The 23,900-nt window shown below is 39.5% G+C and overlaps 1 protein-coding gene across 3 annotated transcripts in view; it reads right to left on the bottom strand.

Moving 5' to 3' along the window:
- Positions 1-200: 200 nt before the first annotated feature.
- ANO1 (anoctamin 1) overlaps positions 201-23,900 on the bottom strand; it is an 83,217-nt gene continuing 59,517 nt past the window's right edge. For 2 of the 3 annotated variants that reach the window (XM_075048266.1, XM_075048267.1), the window contains 14 exons: positions 22,029-22,111; positions 19,246-19,317; positions 17,240-17,287; positions 16,042-16,116; positions 14,539-14,740; positions 13,143-13,254; positions 12,447-12,504; positions 12,237-12,337; positions 11,638-11,783; positions 10,054-10,206; positions 7,757-7,809; positions 5,895-6,079; positions 3,980-4,085; positions 201-2,967 (listed from right to left, as the gene is read on the bottom strand). In XM_075048266.1, the coding sequence (XP_074904367.1) occupies positions 2,707-2,967; positions 3,980-4,085; positions 5,895-6,079; positions 7,757-7,809; positions 10,054-10,206; positions 11,638-11,783; positions 12,237-12,337; positions 12,447-12,504; positions 13,143-13,254; positions 14,539-14,740; positions 16,042-16,116; positions 17,240-17,287; positions 19,246-19,317; positions 22,029-22,111 (1,655 nt within the window). In that variant the 3' untranslated portion in view covers positions 201-2,706. The remainder of the gene's footprint in view (positions 2,968-3,979; positions 4,086-5,894; positions 6,080-7,756; positions 7,810-10,053; positions 10,207-11,637; positions 11,784-12,236; positions 12,338-12,446; positions 12,505-13,142; positions 13,255-14,538; positions 14,741-16,041; positions 16,117-17,239; positions 17,288-19,245; positions 19,318-22,028; positions 22,112-23,900) is intronic. The other variant, XM_075048268.1, reaches the window with a different exon arrangement.

Here is a 23,900-nt window from a genome sequence, read left to right as displayed (position 1 = left end):
AAGATGTCTATAAATGAAGTAGTCAATACCTGCAAGCAAATCTCAGTTTTGGCCTCTGCTGTCTGAGTACACAAGGAGCACTGGAAAGGGCATCGCAGATCCAGTTTTAGGCAAACTGTAACACAAATTATTGTACTTCTCAAATCTAACAGTACTCATAGTTGCACACTTAGAGCACAAGGAGGATTGGGAACAGACCCTGTCCCACAGGAGAAACTCTTGCATATTTAAGTTTATTTCAAATAAGTGTTCAAAGAAAAAAAAAACCCGAACTAAAACAGATTTAGTATATATTTGCTTTTCTTAAAAAATGATTCCATGAAAGAGTTTTATAGTTATCTAAGTAGTAATACAGTTTTTATATACAAAATTCCATTTCAAACAATTTACTGTACAAAAGAAAGTATAAGCAACTGTTACTATTTCATGATTTCAGCAAATAATGAAAAATTCTCATAAGTATGTGTTCAGGATATAGTTCTACCATTTACAGGAATGTCAGTATTAAGCTGGGAATACTTTCGGATAAGTATTTACAGACGAAATTCCCTTCAAGGAAGTTCCCCTAAGATTTTCTTCAGAATAGGCAGTTCACGTTTTACTTTCTTCTGGATCTTTTGGGCTACCAAGGAATGAGAGGAAGAACACTTTTTCAACACAGTGTATGGACAGAATTCTGCTTGATTTATTCCCACTCACAGTCCTATTGCAGTCAGCGGGCCTGATCTGGTAAACACTTACTACCAGGCATAATGCTTATTGCGTGAATAAATCAGGCAGGATTTGGCCCTACAGTAGTAAGCGATCATAAGTTACAAATTCTAAAAATAGTGACATTCCTGCAAGTCAAAATACAACAGAAACAATAGTTAACAAAATATAAGCCCTTTATTAATAAAAATCTTTGGTTGGATCAATATTTTAAATAAGCTTCAAGAATATTTGGTTAATACCATTTTCTTTCTTCCACATAATTTCTTTTCTGGTACCTTCTTTGGAGAGACTACAGAAAAATATCAAGTTTATCACATACTTTAAAACAAATAAATATATCAAAAGCTAAATATGGCATATTTTTTAAGTTCTAGCATTAATCTTTAAATTAGTTTGGCAAAGAAAAAAGAAAAGGAAAAAAGAAATAACTAACTTCTCTTGAAAACAGTCTTTTGACGCTTGGTTTTGTAACAAACCATACAGTAGTTAGACTTTAAAGAAATCTTTCATTTTTATTTTATTTTTCAGTTTTATATTTGTAATGCAAGTGCCATGGACAAGACAAAGCAATAAAAGAAATGAGGTTAATTGCACCGATATTATTTGGAAGTGCAGTTTATCGTTTGACAAAGCAGAACTAAAATGTACTATGCTTAAAAAGAGTCGTACTGATGGGATTTAGCTAGGCATCATAAGGATTTTAGACTTCTACTTTAAGGAAGCTCCTTGTACAAAAGATAGAGTATTTTAAGACAAAAGAAAAGTCCTGTAACTAACTGAAGGTCTGGTCCTGTAGCCCCAGTGCAGGCAAAACTTCCACTGAAGACAGTAAGTGGGACATGTTTTGGATTTACTCCTCCAGCACAGCCTCTGGGAAATGCCATTCAACAGCAGAAAGTGTGCAGGGGCAACTGGCTGTGAAAAAACGGGTGCAGACTCCTTTCTCCTGCAGAGGATCGAGGGCTACAGAGAAAAACCCGGCTGAGAAAGGCATGTGCTAAAACAACAGGAAAAAGGGAATTTCCTCAGCAACAACAGTGTCTGAGTACTAGGCAGGGCAGTGTGAGTCAACTGGAGCTCTACGTGTGCTCATTAATTCAGGGCATTTAACAAAATGCTCCGTGATCATCTACCTGCTGGGAGGATCTCCGAAACGGAGCTGCCGCTGCCTGGCCACGAGCAAGGAGCCGCTGGGGCACTGCTCAAACGCACCTGATGCACCCTGGGGCACTGAGGTAGCTTCATCCACATCAGTCGTACATCGGTAGAAAAAAGAACTTTTCCAGATTGACTTTTCTGATGTTTCTGAAGAGAGCAGTGCCCCGGTGAAGGTCTCGGGTACACGGCAGACTGCCATGAGTGCCCCACGCACCTCTGTGACTCTAAAGCTCGGCGGGAGCTCCGCTCGTTTCAGCCCTGCAGGTTCCAACAGAGATGTCTGCCAGCAGAGCTAAACCCTATATCTTGGAAAGCAAGTCAGTCCGGTAGGCTTTACGTGGTTTCTCTCCTGCCAAAAGGAATACCAGGGCACACTCTAAAGCTGATTTTGCATATACGTTATCTAGTTACCCCATGGACCTTCAAGCCTGGGGTTCCCAAAGTATTTTAAATTAGTAGTATTACTATTACTTAAAATTTACCTTTATTTAGTTAGTTAATTAATAGGCTAAGGTCAAATTCTCAGAGAATATCTCTATCAAGACATACTAAGTACCTGCATTTATCAATGCACACCAACGTCAATAGTGTTATCTATCAATGAAATATAAAAATTCCCTGCATTACTGCTTGTGCAAAAGAAAAAACAACAACATTATCAGAAATAGAATGTGGTCCTCCATATTTGTAAGAAGAGCATTTCTCACAAAGATGGGAGCGAAATGGCAGCACATCCTTCAACATGCACCAGGTTGTCCATTAATCGAGTCCTGCCCTTTACGCGATGGCTTGTGTATCAGTGGAATGCCCCGACATACTCAACTCCCTCCTCTTCTATACGTCAAGAGGATATGAATGGCAGGAGGACAAGCTCCCGCTGTGGCTCCTGGAGAGTCTGGGGCTGTGATTGTTACAGTTTTCACCTTTTTTCTTGTCCTTGTCTTTCCAGGTTTCTAGCATTTGCAGCTTCCCTTGCTCTTCTCTCATGAAGACCTCCACCATGAGAACTTTTTCTTTATGAATCTGCTGACTAATGTCCTTGGGAATGTCTGGGATAATCCAGTCAACAAAGTCACTCATAAACATGACCAAGTTCTGAAAATGAAATTGTGAGAAAATGTCAGCAAGGTCAAATGAAAGGATGACTGTAGGGGAAGGGGACATTTTTGGTGTGCTTGGGAAGGAAGAATGAAGAAAGGACAGTATTCACGTTGGGTTCAACTGCATGTCGCAAGCCTGGTACTGAGCCAAATTCACCTCAACTTCTTGCTCATGCTAGAAGTAGAGAAAAATGGCAGACACAGATCTCTATGATTTCTGTACAAATACTGTCACAGCCACGTAGAAATCCAAAGGAAATATTGTCATTGATAAATGGCTTACGAGTTTTACATCAGAAAGGCAGAAGCAAATAACAAGAGGTAAAATGATGAAAGTTAGTGAAATAGATTCCAATGAAATGCTTCTGATTTAAAAATAAGGTATTTCACAGAAAGATACATATTTTGTCCAAAAAAAAAAAAAAAAAAAAGAAAAAGGAATAAAAGTTTTGAAACGAGTTGTTTAGATAAGGCAGACTTAAAACACTTGTGCCACAATAACCAGCGCCACTGCTGTAATCAAATAATGTCATTTAGTGAAAAATGACAAGATTTTGCCTTCTTGTTCAGATGCGAGTAAAACTCTAACTGGGAAAATTTTGGAAATTTTATTTCTTGGCTAGGTCTAGAAATTATTCTGGATGAAATTTATGCTGCTTTAGTGAATTTGTTGATATCCTACTGGAGAAATTGGTGGGACCCAATTAGTATCAGCCTTGTGCTTTGCTGCTCACTAAGGCCTTTAAGTTGCTTCTGTGTCAAAACAGTTCAGGGAATCCCTGGGGATGAATTTTTCCACTGAGGATATATGTGGGCCTGGGTGGGTGGGAGGAAGAGAGTGAATGAGGACGGGCAAATTTCTTTGCTTTTCCATGAAACAGCTGAGAAAGAAGATATTTTCTTTGGCCTAATAACTTATTTCCAAAAGGTGGCTTGCCTTATGTTGCTGAAGAAATATGATAACTCTTTTTCTTTCTCATATAAAAAGTGCCTGCAGTAGAACCTACCTGGAAAACTATCACAAATGCTAATCTTGCTGCTAGGACAGCCCAGAAATCCTTTGAAATGTCATACTTGTTTTCAGACCAGGGGGGTTCTCGATAATCTTTGTATCTGCAAAACAAGACTCAGTAAATCAGTGATGTCATTCACAAATTTTAGCACCAGGAGGAATTAAGACCAAAAAGCCAAACAGTAAATCGAACCATTTAAAAGCAAGTTCACTATTACACCATTATGCTGTATTAACCTCTCAGAAACAAGACACAAGACAAGACGCCCACAGCCTTCAAGTTTTACTCAAAATTAAAGGTCTTCAGTCTTAATACCCTCTGATTAGTACAAATAATATAAATTCTGCATAAAGACAGAGTAAACTACACAGCTCAAATAATTTAAGATTGGTAAAAAAACCCCCAAACAAACCTATATATTTTTCAGACTAATTTTAAAGACAAAAATCCTGATCTCAGATCCATAGAGTGTGTTATGCTATGTGGTGTTCTCCTTGTTCATGATTAGCAAAAGATCACAGCTAAATTTTTGCCATATAGAGAGAAGGTGAGAATTTTGCCTTAGCTATGGCTTACAGAAAAATCTATGACCTAATCAACAATAACTTGTTAGAAATAGGACCAAGAAAAATATATTAAATTTAAAACCACAGCTTCCTTCAATATTTTGAAAGAATTAGGGCTCCATATTTTCAAATGATTTAAAAGTCCCTGGGTTATGGAAGAAATGATGGGATGGGAAGAAGAAAGAGGCTGTGACTTGAAAGCAAATAAACCTGGCATTTTTGTACTGGGCCATGACACTAACACTTCCGTTCTGTAAGTTCTGTGCTAAAAACCTGTTTGCCAACCTCGTTTATCCTGAGCCCAAAGATCACCAGAAGGAAACCAGGAGAAAGTAAAAGCAAGCAAAGCTAATACATATGCAATTTTGGTTGTTTTTTTTCTTTCATCTCAGGGTGATTTTTCTTTTTAGCAGCCATTTCAGCAAATTAACATGCACTATTCAAATTTATAAAGAATATAAATTAAAAAATAATGCAATTATAAAGGTGGGTTTTTTTCCTGGCCAATTTGTGTAATTTTTTAGTATATGTATACCAAAGTAATCTTTCTTTCTTTTTCTCCCCTGGTATGCCTCTTCCCTCCTTGTTCTCCTCTTCCTTTTCTTACCCCCATTGTCCCCCTTTCAGTTTTGCTGATCTAAGTGCTTTCGCTGTTGTATTTGGCTTTGGTCTCCAATCCTAAGCGTTAAAACATTTGTTTTGAAGATGATGCATATCTAAGGAAGCCTAGGCAAAGCATGCATTTCACCACTGACCTAGATTGCTTCATAAGCTGAAATATGCAACAAAAATTTTCCTTTAAAAATGAAAAGAATATGTAGAAATGGTTACAGGCATGCAGATTTCCTGTACAATGACAATTTAAGTAGGTCTTAAGTTCCAGTGCAGATAAGGATGCTATAACTCTCATCAAGAATTGGTATAGAAACTGGACAAAAGAGAGAGGTGTACTGTGAAGTCATGGTCATTATATCAGTAGCTTGTGATACAACAACATGAAGTCAGAGTAACATCACTCTGTTCCCTTAAAGCATCATTGTGCTGTTTATCATTATTTATCTCCTTTCCTAAGAAAGAGAATACATAATAATAAAAATCTTTGCACGGACAAACACTGAATTTAACAACGCTAATCTCTATTTCCCAAAATAAGCAATACTACATATTCAGGTTTTGCGGTTGCTTAATAGGTAAGCCAAGACGTTCAAGGCAATGGATCCATCTGATAGAAAAGGCTACCAAGGTGCTAAAAAAGTACTGAAAATACAAGGGCATGTAAAACTTTGTCCCATTCTTAGTCAGCTGTGAAAATACTTAAAGGTAGTTATCACTCAAGAGAGTACCTGCATATCTGAACCTCGTAGCCAAGATCCATGGGGTCGTTTGGAGCTGTTCCTGCTTGAAAATCGCTGACATTAAAAGAAGATAGTGTATGGTTCACGAAGCCATGCATGGTGCCATTCTCACTGTACATATACAGGTACACGAGGCGTGGAATGAAGTCGGATGTGAATGAGATCACAAATGCCTAAGCCATAAGAGTAAAGAGTGAGCGCAATATTCAGGCAGTGGTTAAGTTAATAATATCCTCACGTATGTCTCGCCCAAACAATTCACGCAACTCAGGGACGGCTTCAGAAAACAAGGGGGGACGGTGCAGCCCACAGGGCCCTAAAAATGGAGTATTCACTGCTGCAACAAGGTAGTATTTACTGCTTACTCTTCCGAGTTGCAGAATATTAGATGGAGTTCCACACCGACTGAGATTTCTACGTGGATAACAACTTGAACTCCCCAGAGAATGAAGCGGCCGTAGCCCCCAGCACCAGCGGAAAGCAAAACACGGCGCTGCTTCCCTGTGCCCCAGTCACAGCTTGTCCCTGATGCATTGTATAAGGTCGAGTTGATGGATTTCCAAGTATTTTTGTGTTCTGCAAACAACTGACAGTGAATTGACTCTTTAAATTCTCATTGCATTGCAAAAGGCCATTAATTGTATGGGTTTTTTAACGCCATCAAGATAAAAGGATGAGCAGACCAAGCCAAGTTTTATTTTTATGGTCACAAAAATTGCTTTTTATTTGGTTATTTAAAAAGTTTTTCTAAAAACGTCATACACAAAATGCAAGACAGCCAATTCGGCTGAGTTCTTTATAACTTTAGCCTTTCTCATTTATCATTATTATGAAACATTCTCACTGGCATAAATCTCATGTACATGTGGAACAAACACAGTACAAAATGTTTTACTTATTTTATGATAAAGGGGGTAGCACATAGATCAAAGAGGGAAAAATAACACTGGATAATGATGAAGAGAGACTACATGGAAGAAAAGAGAAAAAATAGAGAAATTATTTCCAAAGGAAAAGAGGAGAAATGGTAAAGACAAATTAAGGCAGCATACCAAATAACCAAAAGAATGGTTTGACCATAGCACAACAGACATCTGTGGGCAACGTGAAGGGATTTCCAGTCTGGATAATGGCAAAAAACCCACAAGGGCCTGTGGACATGTGGCCATAAGCCCTACACGGCCCCTGCTTTGCTGCATTGCAAACATGTTTTCAGCTTGTCACTCAGGGTTTTTTTTTCATCTTTCCCCAGGTGGGGTGCAATGAAAATCATCATTGTGGATGTCTATTCATATAGAATATTAGATAAGTACATAAATGAACCTATTAAGGGGTGCTAAAATTTTCTAAGGGCTGGGATGTTCACTGTTGAAGTAAACAAAAATATTTTCATGGATTTTCAGAGCTATCTGAGCAAGAGCAATGTAGTTCGAGGCCAGATTTTCAATGGAGGGACACCGCGCTCTGATGAGCTGAGCTAATTCACACCTAGTTGACTACTGGACCCTAAACAGATTTTAGCATTGAAATTAAAAAGTACATCATGTTAGTGATAGTATTTCAAAAGAGCAAAAGTAAGCAGCTGTGGTCTTATTTGTTTAAAGGGCAAAACTGTTTTATGAAAACATTCTGGAAAAAAGCTGCAATGATTACTTTCTATTTTATATTATTGCTTCTACTATCACAACTTTAAAATAAACACTGCATCTGATTATCTTAATATTTCAGAAAATTTCTAAATCATATACTTTCACTTGATTTTAAGGGATTTATGCTGAAATAAAACTAATGGAGCAGAATGGAAAAGCCAGCCTATTGAATTCAAATTTTATTCATGCTGAATTACTTACATTTATTATGACAGCAAGCTTTCCAATACCTCTGAGGATATTATACCAGATTCCTAAGGAGGAAGACCAACATGTAAATTGAGGTTGAATTAGATCAATTACATATTTAGTTAACAGTGTTAGGAGTACTTAAGACTCTGCCAAACTAGTTATATTTTAAATGAAAAATGAACAAATTATAAGAGATTAATTTAATGACCTGTAAGCAGAGAGAGCCAACTCTGTCTTCCAAAGCTATGTTTAGGCACCTATTTTTTTGAGGTTTTAAGCTAAAAGCTTCTTTGAGGAAGAGGAAGGCAAGTGTGAGATAGAGGAATACCGGCATAGGTAGAAAAGAAAATAATGAAATTTCATTCAAACTTCTCAAATGCTTGAGGAGAATAAGAAAGCTACAGATAGGGAGCGGGAACCTCCACACACGTGGTGCAGAACATACCAGTCTACCAGCTTTAAGGATCTACTGGAATCTGTTTCTACACCTTCTCATCACTATTGATCCTACCTCAGCTTCAAGAAAGCAAAGCTCCGGTGGAGCCGCTCGATGGGATTTTTCCATTTGCATCTGGAAACCGCATAGACACAGGTTTCCTCAGCATGGGCTCTGTGCATTCAAAATATAATACCAACTGACCCCAGACGGACTCAGGTTCAACCCCTCTGGATTTAGGCTGAGGATGATGCATGAAGTCCCACAGCTCTGCCCCTTCCCCATCTCCAGATCCCATTCCTCATGGAAGGGCTTCTCGGAAGCTTAGATAAAGTGCTGGTTTCGTGTATGTGGCCGTGCACCCCTGTGCCTGGCCTCTCTGACCGTCTCCTGGTCATTAGCGACAGCTTAGAAATTTCTCCTTAGTTGAAGTACTCAAACTGCACGATTCAGTCTTGACGGAAAAATCCAGGGCCGCTACCAGATCCGCGTGGTTACGGCCCTGATGAGCCACTCTCCTATTCTGGGTCTGAAGAGGAAGGAAGATGTAGGAGGCTTTACACAGGGTGACAGCCCTGGAAGATTCCTCCAACCTGGCCGAATCCCTTGCTTGGTAACTAATTCATACTTCATATAGCTTTGGTCTTCTGGCACAGCGTACACAAGCCAGCCTGGACAGAGTACGGAACTGAACTTTAGGAAGAGATATTATAGTATCAGTGGAAGCAGAGATAGACCTCTGTTTGCTGCCAGTGGTTACCCACTGCCTTTAGCAGGTGGGACCTTCTCCCTTTCCCGATTCTGCTGATGCTGCCCCTAAAAACTTGTCTGGTTTGTCTGTGGTCATCTTGTGGTCTCTGACTTTGGGATGTCTCTGAAAGAAGTGGGGTTCTTTCACCCACAAGAGTGGGACTGAATTGCAATTAACACCCTCTCAAAAACAGAACCAAAAAAACCCCCCAAAACAAAAACACAAACCCCAACAACACCCTCCCCGCCCCAGTATCTCCACCAGCAACCTTAGCCCGCAGCATCAAATGAGCCAGCCACAAAAGACCCCAAAAGCAGTGTCATGGTAAAGGCAATAGCATGACAAAATACGATGTGTTCTTCAACTCTCGGATGATCCTAGGGCACAAGGATGAGCCCGAGGAAAAACTCTGCTTGTTCATTCAATACCAGAATGAACACCGAGTTTGGTAACATCACAAACTTCTCTGCTCTTGCTGACTCGCTCTGTAATACGAACAATTATTTTAATGACCTTTTTATTTGTAAGTAACCAACATTCGGGAGAAATAGCTTCCTCATTACATATATCCATAGCTGTTAGCCCCCCACAGTAAGGGGAGGACTGGTCTATTGTCACCATACAACCGCAGAGCCCAGTTCCAGCTAGATTCACTGCAGCTTTCAAGCTTCACCCTTCCTGCATTCATGCTGAGTAGGGACGAAGGGATACATTTACCCACAGACTTTTGAGCCTCCTCTCATTCCCAAGTGTATTTCTCCAGCCCATTCCAGAGTTATTAAATGCAGAAATTTTTGCTTCTGCAAGAAAACTTCATTGCCAGGAAAAACTGTTGATGTGCACAACCATGCAAGATATTTTGCTACTGTATTGATCATTTTGATTTGAAAAGTGATATTGTTTACTTAATAAAATATTCATCTGAATTTAAAGCTCTGGTCTTTCTATTTTAAAAGTAAAGCCTCGATAAGGTATGACAGTTCACAGTTAAGCCACAGTCTAATGTTTTGAATTTTCCTATAAATATCTTCCTATTAATGAAACTAACTCAGCATAATAATATCCTGCCATCAATCTGGGAATAAACAAAAAGGGATAACAATAGCAATGTGCACTTACCTATATCCTTTGCTCTGACTGCTACCGGTCTCCTCAGCTCAGTAACAAATTTTTTTGCATCTAGACGGATTTCAATGATGTTGTTCAACAAAGCAAACAAAGGTGCCAGCGGGAAGGATGCAACGAACAAAGTTACAAATCCAAACTGAATAACTGAAAAGAAAAAGCAACCATTTCAATGGCTGTGGTCAGTATTTATCGAACGCACGCATCCTCATGTCAGTGCCATCCCCCCAGATTCTAAAAACACATGGTGGGAGACTAAATCCCGTTTTCTGCATCAGGCACAGCCTGACCGTTGCTCCATTTCGGCATTGAAGGACCGGTTGCTCCACTTGCAAAAGGCAAGGCAAAGTAACCAGAAGGATGGGGAAGCTCCTAAAACAATTTTGCCGTGGCAAGGCTGGCACAGGAGTGATCTGAAGGAGTGGGATTACAGCAGCGACCATGTTAGCTCTACATAAACTTGCCATGCTCCATCTGGCAGGTTTTTAGCCCTCACTAATCCCACTGGAAGCTTTCTCTTCTGAAGTGTAGAAACTTATGGGCTTTGAAAAGGACACGTCTGATTCTCTGCCTTTACTGGGAATAACTTGCTTCCTACAATCTGGGATCATATTTGCTTTTGTACCCATCCTGGTACTGTCAGAGCCCCATCTTTCTCTTCCTCTGTTACTTCCAAATGCTGATCTCACTAAATGCATCTTTTATTATTTTTAGGAACTGACAGCATGACCTCATAGTTTGTACCATTAAATTTCAATCTGTTTCAACTACTCCGAACATCAAGGTCATCAGATATTCTAATTCACCTCTGCATTTATTGGGCATGCCAGTTTTTGGTATTAGTATACTTCATTATCCTTTACCACTATTTTTGCCTAATCATTCCTTAAAATGCTAAATAAAGTTGCTCTTTCAAGACAGATCCTTCAGGAATGTCTGACACTGTAGCAAACAGCATTATGTCAAACAGTTCTCAGCCTCTCCAAGACGGAAAGTAGGAAAAGAAATGTGGTTGTACAGCTGCAGCAATGTAGAGCTGACATCCAGTGCTTAATTTCCATATCACTCACTCAACATAATACATTACTCGGGAAAAAAAAAGTGTATGTGATCTGTCTGGTACAACCTGGTCTACAGGCACGCATGCCTCTCAGAAGATTTAGTCCGGATTTCAGAAAACAGAAAAAAATCTGGTGTGAGAATATGCAGTGGAAATTGTCAAATCTGAATTAACTTATTTCCAATGTAGGGTGCCACTGATGATAAAATATGCCTCACAATCTCAAGTTTATGCCATTTAATCATTTGCATTTGAAACCTGACACTGACATGTCACACGGCTTGAAAGAAAATATCTAAAAATACAGTGCTAAAGGGCTCATGAACAGCAGAGAGCACAATCCATCCCTGTGGCAGCCAGTGGTTGGCTGAAACATGCTTCAGTCTGAGACTATACACTTTAATAATTAAGTTATGCCTCATATCCACTGTCCACCAAATCTACAGTTGAAAAACCTCCGCTCTCCATCCCAATTAGAATAATTATGGTTTCAAATGCCTTCTTTCCACCTCACTCACTCATTTCCATATATTCAGGGGTAAGTCCAGCGAAAGGCTCCAGGTTATAGTCCACTTCATAACGTTGCTTTTTTTTCATGTGTTCTTCATGGTCTAAAGAACGCCGACGCTTTAATTTCATGTATCGTATAAATTTCTTCATTTTTCTGGGGGAAATGGAAATGATTCAGTTAGCATGCCATTCTGGTCACAGTGCCCGTTTTTCAGTTATTTTACATTAACAGACACCATAAGGTCCATACGTATTTTCATCAAAACTGCACAAGAGCCTCAATACCCTAAAAGTATCAGGGATCAGCACATACGGGTACTGAAATACCGTTATAATTGAATCACATGTTCAGTATTACACCTCTTGCTAACCAGTAGGAAAGCAATAGATTACCTAACACTTTTCAAAGACATCTGCATTGCTGGATGCAGTTGTGGTGAGGCTGTAGGTATTTGCAATACAGCAGACCCAGGCTTACTGCAAAAATCTTGCAGGTAGCCTATGAACCACGTTCACGTCAAGGGGCAGCGGATACACAGTGTATTCCATGCATCATAAACCCCATGTGTTTAAAAAAAAAAACCCAACCCCAAAAGTCACTACTTACGGGATGCCAATCTCAAATAAATTGTTCTGAATCAGCTGCTTGCCCAACATGATAATACTGAGTTGGATACACAACTCCATTAGGCAACCGCCTGGAGCACACTAGGGTGGACAGAGGAAACATCAGTCAGAACATCTGCTGCATCCCTGTGGTAGGGGCAGATGGTGCTCCCAACCCAACGTGATCACAGACAGGTAAAAATGCAATTACCTCTTCCATTCGGAAAGAATGGAAAATATAGACGTAGTCTCCTGGACGTCCAACAAATCTAGGGCACAATGGTTAGAATTATAAACTTCGTATGCATTTTATCCTTTTTATATTTGAATCCTAAAGTAATTTATGTCAACCTCTATGCCTTTGAGTGGGACCACCTAACGTTTGGTCCTGAACAAGTGAATGAGAATAATTATCTTTGGTTTTGTTTTGAAGAGTAAGTCCTGTTTACTGAGTAAACAACTCAATAAAACCGCAAGTCTTGTGTCCTACAATATTGTAGGCACATCTTGGCAGAAATCCTCTAAGGTAATCCTCATTTCTGTTGCATTAGCTGGAACATGCCACACGGAGTGTTTATTTTAGCCTTGTGCTTTCATGCTGGTTGCAAGAAGAGGGATGATGCCTGCTATGATCTGAAGTTAAGAGTGGTAAATAGACAATGGTAAATAGCCTGGCGGGGGATTGTATCTGAACATACAAAGTTATCTTAACAAAATGGCTTTAACAAATTTGAAACGGCAGAGTACCAGGTCTCTGCTTTATTCCATGAGGCTGCAAAGTTTTTGGGTCAATACTGAGGAGCTTTTAAACCAGGTTTACTTTATCGTCCAACTATGGTCTTAGCTCAGCTACAGCTGTCTCATAAGCAACAAGTCAAAACCCTGAACAGCCTTTTGCATTACTCACCGGCCTTTGAAGAAAGCAACGTAGAAAATGGGTGTGTAGGCATTGACAAATTTCAGCAGGAAAGCCTTGAAAATCAGCCGCTCTTCAAAATTCTTGTCAGTTTTTGGCACCTCTGGAACCAATGTGACATGGATAAGAAATGTTAAGGAATTATCCTACCTGGAATATTTCAAGATATTATACATGTGGACTTTGGAAAACATCAGCCCTCTTTTAAACAAAGAGGTATACATTTATAGCTATATATACATATATATATATACACACATAAAAAAGCAATATGGCCTCACTGAGGTCAGTGGTCAACCTGCTGAGGATCCCACCATTCAGATGTGTTACAACAGTAATTCTAATTTCATTCCACATCTGGCTGACATCCATGACAATCACTTGCAGATGGACAAGAACTTATCTGAAAAAGATTTCTGGACCTTTTGTCACTGACGATTTTTGGAAATTATTCAAAAAATTTTTTTCTACAGTGTTTTTTTGCACTCAACAATTTTGCATTTCTCAACATGTCTTATGCCAATTAAAAAATGGCAGAAAAAGAAAATAGTAATTGTGTGATACAGAAGAACGAAGCTCAAGATTAGGTATAGGAATTTCTGCTGTATCCTCATCACCCATAACTGGATTAGTGATTAGCACTACCACTGTGTCCTGGTTTCAGCTGGGATAGAGTTAACTGTCTTCCTAGTAGCTGGTGCAGTGCTATGTTTTGAGTTCAGTATGTGAAGAATGTTGATAACACACTGATGTTCTCAGTTGTTGCTCAGTAGTGTTTAGACTATAGTCAAGGATTTTTCAGCTTCTCATGCCCAGCCAGGGCACCTGACCCAAACTGGCCAACGGTGTATTCCATACCATGTGACGTCCCATCTAGTTTAGGAACTGGGAAGGGGGGGGCAGGGATTTCGCCGCTGGGGGACTGGCTGGGTGTTGGTCGGCGGGTGGTGAGCAATTGCCCTGCGCATCATTTGTACATTTCAATCCTTTTATTACTACTGCTGTCATTTTATTAGTGTTATCATTATCATTATTAGTTTCTTCTTTTCTGTTCTATTAATCCGTTCTTATCTCAACCCAGGAGTTTTACTTCTTTTCCTGATTTTCTCCCCCATCCCACTGGGTGGGGGGGGAGTGAGTGAGCGGCTGCGTGGTGCTTAGTTGCTGGCTGAGGTTAAACCACGACACACTGCTGAAAGAAAAACTTTAAAAATAAAGCCAAATCCATGTGCGTTTTGATATTTGTAAGTAGCTGGTTAGAATTTTAGCCGCACATTTGAATTTCCTGGGTTTGCTCACCACTTTGAAGTTAATCATGAAAGCCAGTCATCTGGGTCCTCTCATTTAAAATCACTCTAGCAAGTATCAGTTGAGGATTTAAACCCACCGATCTGAGTTAGCCACCTTGCGATGCAGCCGTACACTTCGTCCAGGATGATGATGACAACCAAATTGATAATGACTGCGGTGGCAGTGACGGTGACCCTAACGCTTGACCGCCCCGAGGGAGTCGAACTGATTGCTAGTGCCGCTGCAGTTGAGATCCTGTATATAATGACTCCAAACACTATAGCGAACGTCAGCCCAACCTGCAAGTAAGAACAGCACAGCCTCTTATGAAAGATATAACTATAAATACTTTGCTTAGGACTTAGCAATGACCTTAAGAATGGGCCACATCCCAAGTCCACCCAGTTCTGCATCAAGGCTCCCAATCGCTTTGATGAACTGTGGAAAAAGATCCTCTTTTGCTAGTAATTTGATCATCACATGAAAAAATTGATACAATGATGCCACAATCACATGCAAAAGGCTTTTTTTTAAAGGCACCTAAATGTAAACTACTTGCTTATATTAAAAGTATTAGTGGGCTTCCTTTCAGCCCTAACAGCAACAGCATATATGCATGGGTTTGCTTTATTATAAAAGAAAGCCAGGGCTGAAGCAGAGAGGAGTATTTCAGCTTAAGTCTGCACATAAGCCTTTAAACACCCTACACAGGTTCACGATGCTGTCATAATCCCAAACTGAAATTAAATCTGATTAAATCAATGTACTTCCTGGCAATGTAAAGGTGCACAAAATCTTACTCAATTTTTCATTGCTTAAATAGAGGAATAATTTTAAAATGTGATTCTTATAAGGTATTGATTCTTTAGCTGAGAAGATCAGATTTACTGCATTCCCATTCTCTGAAAACACAAATATTAAAGAAAACCCAAACACCAAACCATAATCCCTATCCCCCGCTAAAAAAAATGCTGAGTTAGTCCAGTATATTCTACCTTTGGAAAGGGCTTAAGCTTTTTTATTCATCTGCCAATCTGTTCCATGTCTTGAATCATTATTATTTCCTTCAAAATTTGTTTTAAATGCTGATGCTTTATCAGTAAATGGAAAAAGGCTGTTCTTATCATTATTTTACCTTTTTCTTGAAATAAGTGCTCTGTTTGCAATTTGACCGATGCGTTAAAAATCCTTGCAATCAGGATTGCAGTTGGCCACCTCATTTCTTTCAAAGAAGTTTGGTATAAAAATGAGGCCATTCTCTATTTCCTGACTATTTTCCAAGAGGACTCTCTGTACATTTTAAGTTTTGTCCCATCAATGGTGCTGGTAATTTCCATGTCCGTGCCCTCATTTTTCCCCTACCCTATTTAGGTACTCTTATTTCTTTACTGCAGAGACAGAGCAAAGTAGAAATCCAAGCTCTTGAAAAGATTTTAGATTATAAAACAATAAAATGCTTGAATTTTTTCACCGGGGAAAAGCCACTGCGAATCAAATCCATCTGATGAAGTCTGTCACTGTTTCACTAACTTTTCTATCACTTCTGTTCTAGACAATGACTCGGTAACATAAATTTCAGTTTTTTCCGGGTTATGCTTACCATGAAGATAATGCCAACAAAATTGGTTAAATAGGCTGGAAAACGATCCTTCCATGTCAGCTTTTCTTTATCTGTCTAAAATTTGGGGAGAAAAAAGGGTACATTTAATAAAGATGGAGTGTGTGATTTTGCACATGTGGCAAAAACAGAGAGGGGGAAGAAAAGGCTAGCAAATACACAACCAGTTAGAAGATGCAAAACCACAGTGTTTACAGTTACAATTCCACACAGGCAAATTGTTTACTCCGTATCTAGGTTCAAATTGGTCGAGCGCCTGCACTGCGAGTATAAATAAACCAGATTTTTCTGTATACTTTTTGAAGGAAACATGCAAATAGGCTGTCATAAACCGTGAAGTAAGATCTCTCTTACTGTTAAATATTTTCTTTTGCTTTCCCTAGAAAAATTCTCCTTCTTCCTCTCTCCCTCCCCAGTTAATATTTGCAGCTTTGCATTTGCACAACTGGTTCCACTGATTAAGTACACGACTGAGCTACTCCAAGATGCACGCACAGTTGACAGGGAAGGTCTTGTTTTGGTGTGTGATAAGACTTGAAATTCCTTCAATATGAGTGATTTTTAACTACCTGACTATCCATGTGGTATTCAATGGACCACGCCAATAGGAGTTAAGATGCACATGTATAATAAATAATTCTTTATAGGATACCCTAAATCAGTCAACCAGGTATTGCCTGAACTTGGCTATAAAAATTTCATTTAGAACAGTATTGCTCATCTAGAGTCCTTCATAAACTTTGATGCCGGGAATTGTTTCTAAACACCAGAAAATAAACAACAAAAGGAACATTACGTAAGATGATGCACACATTATAATGAACGTAAAAATATTAATCAAATTCTATTTTTATTACATGCACGTTGTCTCAAGGAAGTGCAAGCAACTCTTTCAACACACGGCCCATGCTCCACTGCAAAACGTAACGTCAGTCCAGGATGGTAAATCTAAGATTAGCCATGCAGTGCCATTCCCAATGCATAGAAACAGTGTCCCAAAGAGTGTGGAAGAAACAAGGGGAGGGAGGGGAAGAAACCCAGAACTGAATGTGAATATTAAACAAAGGTTCAACAGCCAAAAACAAATTGATTTGTGTCTTCCATAATTACTCATAATTTGAGTTTCTTCATAAGTTTGAATAAAAAGAACCAATTTCACCCCAGCCATGACTGTCTTAACTCTTTTTCTCCATTTGTTTGCTGTCTCTTCTGGAAAATACCGATGCTTCTGATGGCAGTCAAAGGAAACAAAAAAAGGATCGGGCAATACAGCATTACAAAACACTGCTAAATTAATCTATATGCTCTCTACTGACTCAGTGTACTTAGCAGTTTAGCCACAAGTGAATGCTCTGTTACTTTGCTTAAGGCTTTGTGTTTCAGCTCTAGGTTAATAAAACAACAACAACGACAAGAGACAAATTCTTGCCCCAAATCCTGGGGTAGATCAAGCCATCCTGCAAAGGATATTCCCTTTATAGTTTAGGATTGTGCCATTCTTTTTCCATTATGATGTATAAAGAATGTCCAAAAAGTTTTTCCTTTAAAAAATATTTTTTTTTAGTTGGACTTCTCTTGAAAAAATAAGAGCAATTTCTGGTTTAGCTTTAGGTTTTTTTTCTTTAAGAAGAAACACAACTCTTTCAACAACTGTTGAATTTGAACTTTAACACTCTAGATCCCAATGAAAGATAATTACCAAGTCTTTCAGAAAAAACTCCTTTTCTCACGTTTCCCAAATTAGTAACATCCAAACTGAACACAGCCCAGAAAGTTATAAATAGTCTGGTTAAAAAAAAAAAAAAAAAATCCTCTCTTAATTGCTAAACTTTCATACTCCAATATTTGGAGGCCACCATTCATTAATTGTCTGATTCCCCTACAGCCTTCTACATTTAAGATCTGAATTCCTAATATACCCGAAGGTACAGCGAGTCGCAGGTTTTTAACAGAATACAACAAAGTCTGTATTCGAACATTGTTTATCCAGCACATAAGAGGGCAGCAACCCAAATTCCTTCTCTTCTGCAAGGGGTTTTAAAGCAGTGCTGCGAGTAAGGTGTTGCTTATGACACTGAACCACTTACTTACACTTGGCATCCTATAGATTAATGGGAACGTACCACCGTCAGCTTTGTAGTATCTTTTAAGAGGGGCCCAACAGTACTTGAGTTACTCAAGTATAAGCACATGACAATATCGGACACATTTAGTTAGACGCCAGTCCAATCTATCCAATGTCTCTTAAAGCGTATTTCACGTTAATGTGGTTATTGCAGTTGTATTTTCGTAAGGTTTTCATAAAATCCCAATTTAGGGCATGGTTCCATGCTACTGTGCCACTGGGAACAGATACAAAAGAGGAATTGCTGCCAACAGGTTTTGTTTATGCTGGAGCTTTTACTTCTCTCCTTAAAAACGCGGTCATACAAACAGCTGGATTCTTGCAGTTAAGAGGGAATAACCTCTGGTAGGGTGGAAACCAGGATGGAGGGGAGAAAAGGAGATTTTTCAGATTGGTCTGCCACTGACAGAGAGTAATAGGGAAGGAATTACAGCCTTCAGCAAAAGGGCAGGGAAGCTGCTCATGGGGATCGCACCGTCCATTGGCGAGATGCACGTGCCCCTGGGATGACCGGCAGCACCTTTTTCATGGCAATGTAAAGAGCAAGATAAAAGCAGAAGTGAGTGCTACCTTATTCAGTGGAATAAAATGGAAGTTATGTTTTTAAAAGGCAGAAAGTTATCAAAGCTGGATTTCGGCAAGGAAATTGGTGTTAGTACTCTTCATTAATGCTCTGGTAATATTTTTATTTACAAAGTCTAGCAAGAGAGAACCTCTCCTGAGAGCCTTTAGGTACTTATATTAGCACACAATAAGAAGTTTGTTACAGTTTTCTCAAGCTTGATTCATTAGCCTAACAGGAGCACCCTTCCATCGGGCTCAATTAGCTTCCCTAAGCCACACTCCTGTATCTAATTATCAAAGACATTTCTGGACATAATCAGGTCTTGAGCACTGGCATACACACAGTATCCCCCATATGCTAGGACCAAAGACATCTGGAATTTAAACACAATGTGGAGTGAGTCTATTTTTTACCTATTTCTTAGTCTTGGGTCAGTGCCTGCTCTAACAATCTTCAAGTCTTTTATAAGTAAAACAAATGAATACTTTTACCATACCTCTTTATGTTTGTGTTCTTTTCTCAGTGATTTTTCTAAAACTTTAGCTTCGTATTCTGCTCTTGGATGATCCTGTGAAATAAGTCATATTTAATAAAAAGCAAAATTATTTATTTTCTGTATCAGCTACCTATGAACTGTTTGCAGGTTGATTTCTGGATAATTTCTGAGTTTTCTAACTGAATTCTAATTCACTTGGTATGTCATTCATGTCAACTGATAGTTGACCTTAATTTAAAAAAAAAAGTTAAATCCCGTATCATTCACAGTTCTACAGCAGCAACTGCAGAATGATCTGGACTCACTATCAGACACTCACGTGCAACATGACATAGATTAAATTTAATACATGAGAGTATAGAGCACAACCTGCAGACAGCATGGTTCATACCAAGTGACATTATGCTTGGATTTTAATTACCTATCTTTTCAATAATAATTAGATTTTGCACGTCATTAACTGTAACTGCAGTGATCCTCAGCTCATGAGGGAAACAGTTATCTGCTGTAAGTATGCAAAATACTTGGCTTTGGGATCCCAGAAAATTGTCAGTTGGGGTCTTCCCCTAATCCTGTCTTGGACAGCATCCACAGATGACCCGTGTGCATTGAAGGAGAGGGTGTAGGAAACACTCAGAAGTAAGAGACAGCCAAAAGATTCAGAAAGATTCACGGATTCAGAATTCACGATAATTACGCATTCACAAAAGATTCAGAATTCACAATTACGCATCGGATGGGAAACAGAACGGAGTTGAAAAAAGTCTGAACAAGTGGAGAGGGGGAGGGTGTAAAGGCAAAGCAATCAGTGGGAGATCTAAAGAAAATCTGATGCTTGAAAAAGAAGAAGTGGAGATCAAAAGATGGCATTCATCAGTAGACATGTAATAAAAAAAGGTAGGAGCAATTAAAAAAAAAAGTGTTTTCCAAACCTTGACTGCCTCCTTCAGGAAACCAGAAAAAAACACGAAAAACAAGAAAAAAACAAAACAAAACAAAAATTTGATTACTGAACTGTTGCAGATCATATTGGATTTATATTTTTTAAATTACATGAAACAAACATAAGTACAGTGGATGGCTAGACACTACCAGAGAAAATCACTCTACTCATGTTCTACAACATTTATTAACATTACTGTAAGTATTGTATGAACTAGGTGTCCCTAAAACACCAGAGGATTAGACACTTTGGGTTTTAGTATTTCACTTGAAACCCCAATTCTTCAACATGATACTAGCTTAAGTTTCACCTCAATCAGAAACAAGAGGGGCTTAAATTCTTTGCTAAACCCATGACTGTATTACCTAACATTGACTACACAAAACAAAGAATAAAATATACTTTATTAACAGCTGCTGTTTTAGCTGTGTAAGAGCTCTGAACTCAGGCACGAAGGGGACAGACACTGGAAAGATACAGTTAATCCTTTCTACTTTCATGTATGCTAACAACGAGTTACCAAAAATAAAAGAGCAGTACAGTATCCAGGAAATAAATCCCTATATTCCCTCCCAGTAAAATAGGTATGATCTAGCAAAGCACACAGCATAGGGGCTGCTAGCATAGTGTGCCTAAATATATTATGGAGGAGATAAACATATTAAGAGGAGATAATTCAAGCAGAAAGATTTTGGAGGCGAGGGGAACAGTAACTGTGCCAGGCTCATCAAGCTGCATAGTGTTAAACCCAGGGCTGGTGAGGTTTTTGTTTCACATGAGCAATATTTGTTGTGTATCTATTTAGAACATCTAGAGATATGACAAGGGCGGTCATACTTCTTTTAATAATAACAACAGTAAAAAAAAAAAAAAAAGCCAGCCGTCCAGCAAACAAAGCAGCGAACGCCTGTACAACCCGCGGGTCCTAGCTCAGATCCCACAGCGGGGTTTTCGCAGCACAGCTCATCACAAACGATGGGAAAATGGAAGGGACCTGCAAGTCTCCACCGCCTCGGAACCGCAGTACGGTCCAGGGCAAGGCTGTCGGGGCCGGGACTGCGTTATGGTCTAGGAAGGTGTCTCCTTTTTTTGTAAAGCGACAAAATTAAAATCCCCAAAGGTGGGATACAGCTTCTCAGCCGGCTAAGGATGTTCCCTCCTTTCCTTCTAAAACTCCATTGATTTTTAAGATGTTTTTTTCATACAGATTCAGCCCTTTTCCCCTTCATGCTATTTAGCACATTTAATATAAACCTGGCTAGGGATATTTTTTTTTTAGCACTGTGTCCACCCCCCCCCCCACACACACTCCCACACAGTGTCCCTCCCAGTGCCCCAAGCCCACATGTCTGGCAATATTTTCTTAGGTATTTTCCAAGTCATGGCTTGATCCTGCATCGTTAAAGTTAACAGGAATTTTTCAGTGCTTTTTTTACAGTGCTGTAACTTTATCAACTTCAATACATTCATTTCTGATTTACAGCAGCATGAGATGAATGAGGTCCTTAGTTGTTAGCACCCTGACATCAGCCCAGCAGTAAGGTCTGAGCTGTACATTCCATGCCTACGCTGCTAGGTGTGACCCGACTACACACTTCAAAAAAAAAAAAAAAAAAAGTTTTTGTGGCTATACAATTACATTTCTATGGCAACAAGACATACTAGTCATACCCTTGCTATAAAAACCTTGAATTGTTCATGTACAGAGATTTTCCTTTCTTCTAAATGACGGAACCGCCCCAAGAGCAGTTCCCTGTGAGGCAACGTCTATGGGTTCGGGGCAAGGAGCTATCGGTAACGCCACGGTGGAAGTCAAAGAGTCAGAACTGAAAGGACAAACCTCCTCCTCTTCAAACCCAGTCAGGTCCCACCTGTAGTTGAGACGCATCTGTTTTCTCTTCCAGTGTTCCATAAAGGTGGCAGCTGAAACAACAGTTCAACAATTATTTCAACATTTTACAAAAAAAAAAAAAAATCACATCAGTCTCTGGGATTTGTCTTAAGAGGCACGCTGGCCATGCTCCGCATTGCCTGCTGTACGTCTGCAGGCTCTTGCCTCCAAAAGGTCTCAGCGGGTGCGATATCATATATACTGGGCCAGGATAACTTCATTTTTGCTACTCTTTTATTCGACAGTAACGTCTGTCTGGGAAATACCGATTAACAGTGCTAATGAGCCAAACTTTTTCATCTAGGCAAGCTGAAAGAAAGGGCATTTATTACATCCACAGCTTCATGTAGAGAGATGCCTCCAGTTTTTTAACAGGTGTAAGAAAGTCAGACACCCAAACTTACTTAAGTATTGTATGTGTGACTAATGATATTGTTGGTCTTCAACTGCATATCATCCATCCATAAGCCCAAACAAACCTGTGTTTCAGCTATACAAAATATGAATGACTTAATTAGCCTTGTACTGATAGGATAGTTATTCCCTCAAAGATATCAAGATAAAGCATTTTTATATTGTTATAATTACTTCCATCAAGTGGTCATAATAGTATGGTTAGCTCTAATCATCACACCCAAACCCAAACACTCACGCCAGTGTGAAAGCTGCGGGTGGACAGGCTGTTAAAGAGGAAGCCTTTAAGGGCTTTTAGCACTAGAAACATTACCATTTTCTTTCTGATGGAGAAGACTTACAGAAAAGAAACCTCATTAGAGCAATTCTTGAGTCACAACGAATGATCCCGGTCTATATCAGTCTATCTGCCTGAGACCGAGCAAGTTCTCAGAGGACATATTTAGATGCTGGGAATACACCAGTGCTGTATAATAAATAAGTGATTATGAAAGAGGCAAGTCTACCAAGAAATGGTGTTCCCAAGGGAGTTTCCCGCAGTGAGTATTAACAGATGTGCTCAGAAACATTCATATCCAGAAAAACCAGAGCCAGGGAGAGGGTAAGAAAGTTGAATAGAGAGGAAAGGACATCCCCATGACTGGAACCAGGCTGGAGTCACGACATTCACTGCGAAACCCTCCCATGCAAAATTTACAACTGAGCCCCTTTACAAGCCACAGGCTTCCTGTAAATTGGGATGACCATAGCTATATCTTAAGAGGGTCTGTGTCATGGTCCTGGAATTGCCTCCCTGCTCCCTGCCGCTGGCAGTTCTCATGCCGGGATCTGCAGCTTCCATGTACAGCAAGAAATACGGAAATTGAACGAGAATTCGTTTGTCAGCGCTACTAGAAATCCTTCCGTGGCACTGACTTACAACAATGCAAAATGAAAAGACTTGCATCTGAAACACAGCCAGCTCATTCCAAAAGCCCTCGGTGAACATGCCAGGTAGAGATGCCCTGCTGCTTTGCCAAGAGTACCCGCATTTTCATTTTTCATCTGGGTCCATAAGCATAAGCGGAGCTTAAAAATTCCAAAAGGTTACTGTCCAGATGATTTTATCTGGATTCTCTGACATTTTTAATGCCATTTAATACCAAACCACACTGGGCCACAGTCCATGTTTAATGTTGAACTTCTGACTGGGGCTCAGGTTCGGTGCTATAGCTGTTTTAACGCTTGCGTGAGTGGAGTTCTCCAGGGTGTTACAATACTACCACCATACAGAGAAAGCCTGGCCAAACAGTTGCTCACGATGATACCCCTGAACTTGAGCTAATTTTCTTGCTATGCTAAGGATGCCCTGGGCCACCTGAGCAGGTTACTTGGGTCTGCCTCAACTCTTCAACTGTACGTGAACCT

Source organism: Buteo buteo, chromosome 16, assembly GCF_964188355.1.
Source record: "Buteo buteo chromosome 16, bButBut1.hap1.1, whole genome shotgun sequence".
Classification (NCBI taxonomy): domain Eukaryota; kingdom Metazoa; phylum Chordata; class Aves; order Accipitriformes; family Accipitridae; genus Buteo; species Buteo buteo.
The sequence above is the reverse complement of the archived record's forward strand: the minus strand, read 5'-3'. Positions and strand labels throughout refer to the sequence as shown.